The following is an 11,715-nucleotide window of genomic DNA, read 5'->3' as shown; positions in this document are numbered from 1 at the left end:
CATCGCAATTTAACTATCATCCTACAACATTGATGTGATGGTATGTGCAAAAAAACAATTTACGAATGCAAGCGTGAATGAGGCAAAGATTGCACTTGCTCTTGGTCAGGCATTCCATTGAACAATGTGTGGGCACGCCCGGAGCCTACATAGCCTGATGTCACCCGATGCCTTTGGAGCTGTGGTGAGTCGGCCATCATGGACGCATCGGGGGCGGCTTGCGAAAATCTCAAATCTAGGATGCACGTCCACTGGGAGGGCGGAACGGGGTCGGGCACCACCGACAAGTTGTTTGTTCCCACGGCTACCACCTTCGGATTGGTCTGTGTCGCACCAAAGTCCATGTCCTCAGCACCGAGCACAAAGGTCATCTTAGGACCGGGCACTAATGTCTACTACAAAACCTTCTTCTTGTAGACGTTGTTTGGCCTACAAGTGCACAGGTTTGTAGGACAGTAGCAAATTTCCCTCAAGTGGATGACCTAAGGTTTATCAATCCGTGGGAGGCGTAGGATGAAGATGGTCTCTCTCAAGCAACCCTGCAACCAAATAACAAAGAGTCTCTTGTGTCCCCAACACACCCAATACAATGGTAAATTGTATAGGTGCACTAGTTCGGCGAAGAGATGGTGATACAAGTGCAATATGGATGGAAGATAAAGGTTTTTGTAATCTGAACTAATAAAAACAGCAAGGTACTAATGATAAAAGTGAGTGTAAATGGTATTGCAATGGTAGGAAACAAGGCCTAAGGTTCATACTTTCACTAGTGCAAGTTCTCTCAACAATAATAACATAGATAGATCATATAACAAGCCCTCAACATGCAACAAAGAGTCACTCCAAAGCCACTAATAGCAGAGAACAAACATAGAGATTATGGTAGGGTACGAAACCACCTCAAAGTTATCCTTTCTGTTCTATCTATTCAAGAGTTCGTAGTAAAATAACATAAAGCTATTCTTTCCGCTCAATCCATCATAGAGTTCATACTAGAATAACACCTTAAGACACAATTCAACCAAAACCCTAATGTCACCTAGATACTCCATTGTCACCTCAAGTATCCGTGGGCATGATTATACGATATGCGTCACACAATCTCAAATTCATCCAACCAACACAAAGTACTTCAAAGAGTGCCCCAAAGTTTCTACCGGAGAGTCAAGAAAATGTGTGCCAACCCCTATGCATAGGTTCATGGGCGGAACCCGCAAGTTGGTCACCAAAACATACATCAAGTGGCACGTGATATGCCATTGTCACCACAGATAAACACGGCAAGACATACATCAAGTGTTCTCATCATAAAGACTCAATCCAATAAGATAACTTCAAGAGGGAAACTCAATTCATCACAAGAGAATACAGGGGGAGAAACATCATAAGATCCAACTATAATAGCAAAGCTCGCGATACATCAAGATCGTGCCATAGAGAGAACACGAGAGAGAGAGAGATCAAACACATAGCTACTGGTACATACCCTCAGCCCCGAGGGTGAACTACTCCCTCCTCGTCATGGGTAGCGCCGGGATGATGAAGATGGCCACCGGTGATGGGTTCCCCTTTCGGCAGGGTGCCGAAACGGGCTCCCGAGAGGTTTTTGGTGGCTACAGAGGCTTGCGGCGGCGAAACTCCCGATCTACTATGATATTCGATGGTTTTAGGGTACGTAGGCTTATATAGGCGAAAGAAGTCGGTCGGGGGGTGCTCGAGGGGCCCACAAGACAGGGGGGGTGCGCCCAGTAGGAGGGGCATGCCCCCTATCTCCTGGCATCCTCGAGGATCTTCTGACGTGAACTCCAAGTCTCCAGGATGATATTCTTCCAAAAAATCATGCTGCCGAAGGTTTCATTCCGTTTGGACTCCATTTGATATTCCTTTTCCTCGAAATACTGAAACAAGCAATAAAACAGCAATATGGAATGGGCCTCCGGTTAATAGGTTAGTGCCAAAAGTAATATAAAAGTGTATAATAAATCCCATAATCATTCAAAACAGATAATAAAATAGCATGAATGCTTCATAAATTATAGATACGTTGGAGACGTATCAGCATCCCCAAGCTTAATTCCTACTCATCCTCGAGTAGGCAAATGATAAAAGAAAGAATTTATGAAGTGTGAATGCTAGAAGGTGCACAAGTTTGATCAATGATAATTTCAATCACCTTTTCTAGCATGATAATATGTCATAACAATAGTTTATCTCATAAAACTTCTCATGAACAAGTAACAAGCAATTCACATGTTAAAGCATAGACCATAAACTTTCTTGAAAACTAGCAAACTTCATTCTTAGTCATCAAACAATTGCAATTCATCTTATTTTCAGGAATAGCAAACTCCACATACTCAACTATCGTATAGTCTTTTACAATTGCTAACACTCACGCAATACTAATGGTTATGGAGTTTCAGTCGGACAGTGAGAAAGGTAGGGGCTTATAGTGTTGCCTCCCAATGTATTCACCTTTGGGTGATGTCAACAATAATAGTTCATGCTAACTTACATCCAATTGGATATATATATATATATATATATATATATATATATATATATATATATATATATATATATATATATCAGGATCACCCCAACACAAAGTGCTTGCCAAAGGATAAGATGAAAAAGGGAAAGGTGAAGATCACCTTGACTCTTGCATAAAAGTAAAAGATAGGCCCTTCGCAGAGGGAAGCAGAGGTTGTCATTCGCTTTTAGGGTTGGATACACAAAATCTTAATGCGAAAGAATGTCACTTTATATTGCCCCTTGTATATGGACCTTTATTATGCAGTCCGTCGCTTTTATTGCTTCCATAACAAGATCGTACAAAGCTTATTTACTCCGCACTAATAAGTCATGCATATTTAGAGAGCAATTTTTATTGCTTGCACCGATGACAACTTACTTGAAGGATCTTACTCAATCCATAGGTAGGTATGGTGGACTGATACGTCTCCAACGTATCTATAATTTTTGATTGTTGCATGCTACTTTATCTATTGTTTTAGGAAATATTGGGCTTTATTATCCACTTTTATATTATTTTTGGGACTAACCTATTAACCGGAGGCCCAGCCCAGATTTGTTGTTTTATGCCTATTTCAGTGTTTCGAGGAAAAGGAATATCAGACGGAGTCAAAACGGAAAGAAATCAACTGGAGAAGTTATTTTTGGAAGGAAACCCACCTGATGGACTTGGACCCCACATCATGTTTTATAGTTGTGTTGATCCTGCTGAAAATTAGAAACTTTTGCACTCAGTAAATTAGTTTTGTTAATTCACAGAAACGTGATTCTGATCTGATTCTTTTTTATATGGATTGGTACATGAATTGCTTAGGACTTCCTAATTTGGTAGGATTTTTGGAGCTCCATAAGTATACATTACTGTTCTATTTTTGACAGATTCTATTTTCTATGTGTTGTTTGCTTATTTTGATGAATCTATGGCTAGTATTAAGTGGTATGAACCATAAAAAAGTTGGAATACAGTAGATATTACACCAATATGAATTTAGAATGAGCTCATTACAGTACCTAAGTGGTGGTTTTATTTTCTTATACTAACGGAGCTTACGAGTTTTCTGTTGAGTTTTGTGTTGTGGAGTTTTCAAGTTTTGGGTAAAGATTCGATGGACTATGGAATAAGGAGTGGCAAGAGCCTAAACTTGGGGATGCCCAAGGCACCCCAAGGTAATATTCAAGGATAACCAAGAGCCTAAGCTTGGGGATGCCCCGGATGGCATCCCCTCTTTCGTCTTCGTTCATCGGTAACTTTACTTGAAGCTATATTTTTATTCACCACATGATATGTGTTTTGCTTGGAGCGTCATTTTATTTTCTTTAGCTTTGCTTGCTGTTTGAATAAAGTATCAAGATCTGAAATTTTTAAATGGGGGAGTCTTCGCATAGTTGCATAATTATTCGACTACTCATTGATCTTCACTTATATCTTTTGGAGTAGTTTGTTGTTTGCTCTAGTTCTTCACTTATATCTTTTAGAGCACGGTGGTAGTTTTATTTTTAAGAAATAGATTAACTCTCTTGCTTCACTTATATTATTTTGAGAGTCGTTAATAGCATGGTGATTTGCTTAATATTAATATACTTGGTATTCAAGATATGTGAAACTTTCTTTTGAGTGAGTTGAATACTAAGATAAGTTTGATGCTTGATAATTGTTTTGAGATATGGAGGTAATAATATCAAAGTCGTGTTAGTTGAGTAATTGTGAATTTGAGAAATGCTTGTGTTGAAGTTTGCAAGTCCCGTAGCATGCACGTATGGTTAAAGTTGTGTAACAAATTTCAAACATGAAGTGTACCTGGCTTGTGCATCCTTATGAGTGGCGGTCGGGGACGAGCGATGGTCTTTTCCTACCAATCTATCCCCCTAGGAGCATGCGCGTAGTACTTGGTTTTTGATGACTTCTAAATTTTTGCAATAAGTATATGAGTTCTTTTGACTAATGTTGAGTCCATGGATTATACACACTTTTACCTTTCCACCTTTGCTAGCCTCTTCGGTACCATGCATTGCCCTTTCTCACCTTGAGAGTTGGTGCAAACTTCGCCGGTGCATCCAAACCCCGTGATACGATACGCTCTATCACACATAAACCTCTTTATATCTTCCTCAAAACAGCCACCATACCTACCTATCATGGCATTTCCATAGCCATTCCGAGATATATTGCCATGCAACTTCCATCATCATCATCATGACATACATTACTTTTGTCATATTGCCATTGCATGATCATGTAGTTGACATCGTATTTGTGGCAAAGCCACCATGCATTATTCTTCATACATGTCACTCTTGATTCATTGCACCATCCCGGTACACCGCCGGAGCCATTCATATAGAGTCATATCTTGTTCTAAGTTTCGAGTTGTAATCCTTATGTTGTAATCAATAGAAGTGTGATGATCATCATTATTAGAGCATTGCCCAAAAAAAGAGAAAGGTCAAAAAAAAGAAAAGAAAAACAAAGGCCCCAAAAAATAAATAATAAAAAAAATAAAAAGGCCAATGCTACTATCTCTTTTTCCACACTTGTTCTTCAAAGTAGCACCTTGTTCCTCATGTAGTGAGTCTCATATATTGTGCTTCAAAGTAGCACCTTGTTCTTCATGTAGTGAGTCTCATAAGTTGTCTTTTATACTAGTGGGAATTTTTCATTATAGAACTTGGCTTGTATATTCCTACGATGGGCTTCCTCAAATGCCCTAGGTCTTCATGAGCAAGCGAGTTGGATGCACACCCACTAGTTTTCTTTTGTTGAGCATTCATAGCTCTAGTGCATCCGTTGCATGGCAATCCCTACTCCTCATGTTGACATAAATTAGTGGGCATCTCCATAGCCCATTGATTATCCTCGTCAATGTGAGACTTTCTCCTTTTTGTCTTCTCCACACAATCCCCATCATCATATTCTATTCCACCCATAGTGCTATATCCATGGCTCACGCTCATGTATTGCGTGAAGGTTAAAAAAGTTTGAGATTATTTAAGTATGAAACAATTGCTTGGCTTGTCATCGGGGGTATAGAAGTTGGGAACATCTTTGTGTGACGAAAATGAAGCATAGCCTAACTATATGATTTTGTAGGGATGAACTTTCTTTTGCCATGTTATTTTGAGAAGACATGATTGCTTTATTAGTATGCTTGAAGTATTATTATTTTTATGTCAATATGAACTTTTGTCTTGAATCTTTCGGATCTGAATATTCATACCACAATTAAGGATATTTACATTGAAATTATGCCAAAGTATCACTCCGCATCAAAAATTCTTTTTTATCATTTACCTACTCGAGGACGAGCAGGAATTAAGCTTATGGATGCTTGATACGTCTCCAACGTATCTATAATTTTTTATTGCTCCATGCTACTTTATCTACTCTTTTAGGCAATATTGGGCTTTATTATCCACTTTTATATTATTTTTGGGACTAACCTATTAACCGGAGGCCCAGCCCAGATTTGCTGTTTTATGCCTATTTCAGTGTTTCGAGGAAAAGGAATATCAGACGGAGTCAAAACGGAACGAAATCAACTGGAGAAGTTATTTTTGGAAGGAAACCCACCTAATGGACTTGGACCCCACGTCAAAAGATACGGGAGGTGCTCACGAGGGTGGGGGCGCGCCCACCCCCCCCCCCCCCCCCCCGGGCGCGCCCCCCTGCCTCGTGGGGCCCCCGTAGCTCCTCCGACGTACCCCCTGCACCCATATATACTCTTGTACCCTAAAACTTCCAGAACAGAAGATAGATCGGGAGTTCCGCCGCCGCAAGCCTCTGTAGCCACCAAAAACCTCTCGGGAGCCCGTTCCAGCGCCCTGCCGGAGGGGGATCCCATCACCGGTGGCCATCTTCATCATCCCGGCGCTATCCATGACGAGGAGGGAGTAGTTCACCCTCGTGGCTAAGGGTATGTACCAGTAGCTATGTGTTTGATCTCTCTCTCTCTCTCTCTCTCTCTCTCTCTCTCTCTCTCTCGTGTTCTCTCTCGTGTTCCCTCAATGGCACGATCTTGATGTATCCCGAGCTTTGCTATTGTAGTTGGATCTTATGATGTTTCCCCCCTCTACTCTCTTGTGATGAATTGAGTTTCCCCTTTGAAGTTATCTTATCGGATTGAGTTTTTTATGAGAACACCTGATGTATGTCTTGCCGTGATTATCTGTGGTGACAATGGGATATCATGTGCCACTTGATGTATGTTTTGGTGATCAACTTGCGGGTTTCGTGACATTGGGAACCTATGCATAGGGGTTGGCACACGTTCTTGACTCTCCGGTAGAAACTTTGGGGCACTCTTTGAAGTACTTTTATGTTGGTTGGATGAATCTGAGATTGTGTGACACATATCGTATAATCATGCCCACGGATACTTGACGTGACAATGGAGTATCTAGGTGACATTAGGGTTTTGGTTGATTTGTGTCTTAAGATGTTATTCTAGTACGAACTCTTTTATAGATTGATTTGAAAGAATAACTTTGAGGTGGTTTTCGTACCCTACCATAATCTCTACGTTTGTTCTCCGCTATTAGTGGCTTCGGAGTGACTCTTTGTTGCATGTTGAGGGCTTGTTATATTATCTATCTATGTTATTATTGTTAAGAGAACTTGCACTAGTGAAAGTATGAACCCTAGGCCTTGTTTCCTATCATTGCAATACCGTTTACGCTCACTTTTATCATTAGTTACCTTGTTGTTTTTATTATTTCTGATTGCAAAAACCTTTATCTACTATCTATTTTGCACTTGTATCACCATCTCTTCGCCGAAGACGGAGAAAACATCCGTGAAATCTATCACCACGAACGGAAATAAGCACCAGGGAACGACCTGGGGAGGCGAGGCACAGACTAGTGTTCTTGTTGCCCTTGCCCATGTGGAGTGACACGGGCGGCCGAAGCGTAGGCAGCAGCGCGATCCTTACACCATCTTGTCAGCCGGCACACAAGAGAACCAAGATATACAAGTGCATGAAACAGCAAGAATCTGCAGGGGAAACATAGATACAGTTAGCCACCCGCAAAATAATAATAACAGATACTACAATTAGCGTACATAATCAAGATTTAGAAAAGCTGGAGCAATTCAAGCAGCCGTATTAAAATATACCGTAAAAACTTACGGTGGGGTTTCTATTAAAATATACCCGTAAAAACTAATTAACAATGTTCATTAAATTGACGTATATGTACAGAAAGCCCAAATCTAAATTATTGTCGACTAGCTGTACTAGTATACGATTTATACATAGATAGAATCCTCTAGCACCAGCTCGAAGGCGCTCAAAACTCTGTGGGGCGGAAGCGGAACAAGAGCGAGCTAGTGCGCCAACAAATTGCATGAACTGATGCTATGGACAGGCGTACGTGCTGCGTTTTGCATGTGCTTCCATTTGATCGTAGCGGAATTAAGTGTGAGGAAAGAAAACTCACAACGCCACGAGCACGCCGGCAACAAGTACCAGAATAATGACGATAAGTGCCACAACTCTTTGACGCTTGGGATCTGCCGGAATCAGCACGGCGTCTATGAGGTAGACGGCGAGATGGTCGTCGTCGACGACCGTCTTGGTGATCCTGGTCTTGTTACGTGACGACGGCGGCCACGAAGAAAGCATCAGCCTGCCTCTGTGGTGACGGATGGTGAGCATATCCTCCCCATCAAGCGTCGAGAACTCCCCGTGGACCCGGGTCACCCAGCTGAGCAGCTCCTCAGAGTAAGCCATCGTCAGGCCGTGGTACAGGAGAAGCGCGACCTGCTCGTCGGCGGTGAGGTTATGGAACCTCGGCATGAACGCCCCCACCGCCTCGTCGTCAGGGCAGAGGATGGTGAGCCCCAGATCGCTGCCGATCTGCTCGCGGAACGCGTCGCCCACGCCGGCCGTCATGGCGAGAGGCCGGAGAAGGCGCGGCACCCGCCATCGGATAAGAGCATCGTCAAAGCGTCCTCCGACGCCTCCGGTGGTTGCCCCTCGGCCCAAGCCTCCTCCGGCGCCTCGGGTGGTTGCCCCTGGCCCTGGGCGCAGGGGACGAGCAGGAGGAGAAGGATGCTGCAGGAGGCGAGTGCGGCTCCGGCGAGCGACGCCATTGTGCTTCTCCGGCCCCGAGAAGTGAGAACACTGAGGAGGATGGAGACGAGCAGGGGAAAAAGAGGGTTTTTGGACGGCGGCCGGCCTTCAACTCCAGACCCAGTGCCTACCCTATCGCAGCTACCTCGATTCCAATTCTCTTTCGACACTCAAAAGATGGTGTTGGTGAATGAATGCGCGTGGCTGGCTCTGCCTAGTATCACTGAAATGGTTGGCTTGGTGACTTTGCCACAGAGGATGTGTGTCTCTGATTGAGGAAATTGTACACCGATGGGTTTTACTTCGTGGGACTTTCACGAAACTTCGTTCGCGCTGAAATTTGACACGTCCTGGTATGTTTGCACACGTGAACTTGTTGCCAAAATTGAATTGCAGTGGATTTCGCTTTGAGCAATGATATTTAGCGCCTCGTGTTAAGTTTTTTTTGTTTTGTTTTTTTGCGGGTGAAATAATGCATTACTCAATCACAAGGTCCATACAATCAATCACTGTAGACTCCAACGCCTCCGAAGGCCCCGAACGGCCGAACCTAACCAAGTCATGGTTCTGCCTTCTAGACGAGCAAACTTAGCTAGACTATCATCAACTTTATTTTGAATACGATTGATATGAGTAATAGAAGAATCATGAAGGGACATAAGGTAACGAATCTCCTTAATAAGCGACGCGTGAATAGATCTATCCACCTCCTAACCTGTATCAGCTTCACTGCAACACTGAAGTCCATCTCCTTTGAGCAATTATATTCAGCGCCTCATGTTAAGTTGATTGAAGCAGACATAACTTTTTGAGATTATTTCACTTGCTGCATGTCGAGCAGGGCCACGCCGACGACCATCTTGCTCGCCTTGGCTTCTTCGTCGACGACACTCCTCTGGTAGCACATCGCTGCCGCATCAGCCGTCAGCCGTGACGTTGTTGCCGACCAAGTTCACACACCCGTTCTTACGCACGAGTCCTTTGAACAGCCGCCCCTCGGCCGAGAGGACGACAAGGAGAAGAATTGCGGCGGAGGGGACAGCCCCGACGAGCGGCATCACGATTCTCCCACTCGGTCTCCGCCACTTATTGCAATGGGTAGGTCACTGGATCTCGAGTTGAAAGCGGCCCAAAAACCCTCTTTCTCCCTGCTCAGAACTGGATACACGGCGCGCTTCACCCACTTATTCGTTCCCGCGTGTGCTAGTCGTGTGTTTTCCGAAGCCGTGTATCCGGCACAGAGCATACGGGGTAAAGAGGGCTTTTGCTCGGCTTTGCAGTAGCCAACTGCTCGGCCCGGCCCGGCAATAAATGGGCCTGGCACGACACGGCACACAGAGGCCTGTTTATAATTACATCGGAAAAATTTAGAATAAAAAGTTAGAAAAATAATAATAAATGAGGCAAAGTGTCATAGGGGATAAATATTACGGTCTTGCTAAATCGCAGGACGCTTGAAATTTTTTGTGGCGTCAATCAATTCCGCGCATCATGATATCCAAGGTGGGGATGACGTGACATAGTTGGGTATGTCAATCCCAAAATCAGATATTATGAAGCAAGGGAACTCGTTGTGATCAGTCATATTTGAGTGTGGGAATGAGGGGGTGGGCAGCCCTATTTACAACAAAAAATTTGAACTTCAATTTTGAAATTCTGCATAAAAGGGAGAAAACTGACCCTAACAGGCAAAAAAAAAGGCCTAGACGGCCCACGTGCCCCCCCCCCCCCTCACCTCGGATTCAAATTTGAATCCCACACATGCCAAACGGGAAAAACCTGTTTGCCGCTTGCTGTGCCAAAATGTCGAGGCTACGCACATCGATCATTCTGGGTGGGCCAGCCCGTTAAGTATTTTTTTAGGATTCTCGCTTTTGCGAACCTTCTAGGAGGTTCCACCCGACCTTTTTTGATTTTGGGAACCTTCTAGTAGGTTCCTGAACTGGTTAGTTTGTCTTTTGCCGTTTCTTTTTCTTTTTTCCGTTTTTCTTTGTCATTTTTTTTCTTATATCTGCCTTTTCCACTCTTTCTTTTTTCTTCTTATTTTCGGTTATGTTCTTTTTTAAGTTTAATTTTTTAACAAACATTCAGACATTAGATAAATATTCGAGTTTCTTATCTTTTGTTCATATATTGGAAAAATGTTCCTGTTTTCAAATTTGTTCAGCAATTGCAGAAAAGTTTGGAATTCTAGAATTTGTTCGATTTTTCTAGAAATGTTTGAAAATTTCAAAAATAATTAGAAGTTAAATATTTTGAAAAATGTATGTATTTTTTAGGGGTTTTTTCAGAAATATGAAACATGTTTGGGAATTTTAAACAAATGTTCCTCTTTTCAAATTTGTTCACAGATTCAAAAAATGTTCTTGTTTCCAAAATTTGTTCATAAATTCAAAAATGGTCAGTGTTTTGAAGAAAATGTTCGTGTTTCCAATTTTGTTCCTGTTTCTAAAATATGTTTGCATTTTTTTAAAAATGTTGGCAATTTCAAAAAATGTTCTCATTTACAATTTTGTTCATTTTTGAAAAAATCTTTGAGGTTCCCGAAAAAATTCGTATTTTCAGAAACTGTTCCTTTTAAAAAAATTCACAAATTACTTTTCCAATATTTATTTGCAAATTCAAAAAAATTGTTTCTCAAATTTCAACAAATGCTAAGGCTTTGAAAATTACGTATTTTTTGATAAATTTTCAGTTTTAAATACTTTTTGCGTGTTGCAAAAAATGTGCACATATTCAAAAAATTGTTCACCAATTTGAAGAATATTTTTGTTTTCAATTTATTCTTCCTGTTTTAAAAAATGATTGAGATTCCGATAATGTTCTAAGTTTTTATTTTTGTTCCCAAATTTGTAAGTGCTCGCATTTTTTTGAAAAAAATGTTCTTGTTTTCAATTTTGTTCCTTTTTTTATTCTCAATTTTTTTCGTGTTTTCACACAATGTTCTTGTTTTTTTTTAAAAAAAATCACAAATTATAAAGTGGTTGCGTTACAAAAAGATATTTACTTTTGCCATAAAGAAATTCACATTTGAAATTTCAAGAAGAAATATGATCTTTGTCGTGGCTTATATTTCATGCATGCCGGACTGACTTTCTTGACACGAAAT

General features: G+C 41.7%; 1 protein-coding gene across 1 annotated transcript; it reads right to left on the bottom strand.

The window, feature by feature from the left end:
- Positions 1–7,350: 7,350 nt before the first annotated feature.
- LOC123041015 (fasciclin-like arabinogalactan protein 2) lies at positions 7,351–8,766 on the bottom strand. The gene is made up of 2 exons (XM_044463713.1): positions 7,972–8,766; positions 7,351–7,525 (listed from the first exon to the last, which is right to left on the bottom strand). The coding sequence occupies exons 1-2, from the start codon at positions 8,424–8,426 to the stop codon at positions 7,390–7,392; spliced, it is 591 nt and encodes a 196-aa protein (XP_044319648.1). The 5' UTR covers positions 8,427–8,766; the 3' UTR covers positions 7,351–7,389.
- Between the last annotated feature and the right edge of the window lie 2,949 nt (positions 8,767–11,715).

Source organism: Triticum aestivum, chromosome 2B (genome assembly GCF_018294505.1).
Source record: "Triticum aestivum cultivar Chinese Spring chromosome 2B, IWGSC CS RefSeq v2.1, whole genome shotgun sequence".
NCBI lineage: Eukaryota > Viridiplantae > Streptophyta > Magnoliopsida > Poales > Poaceae > Triticum > Triticum aestivum.
Note: the sequence above shows the minus strand (reverse complement) of the source record. Positions and strands in the feature narration are given on the sequence as shown.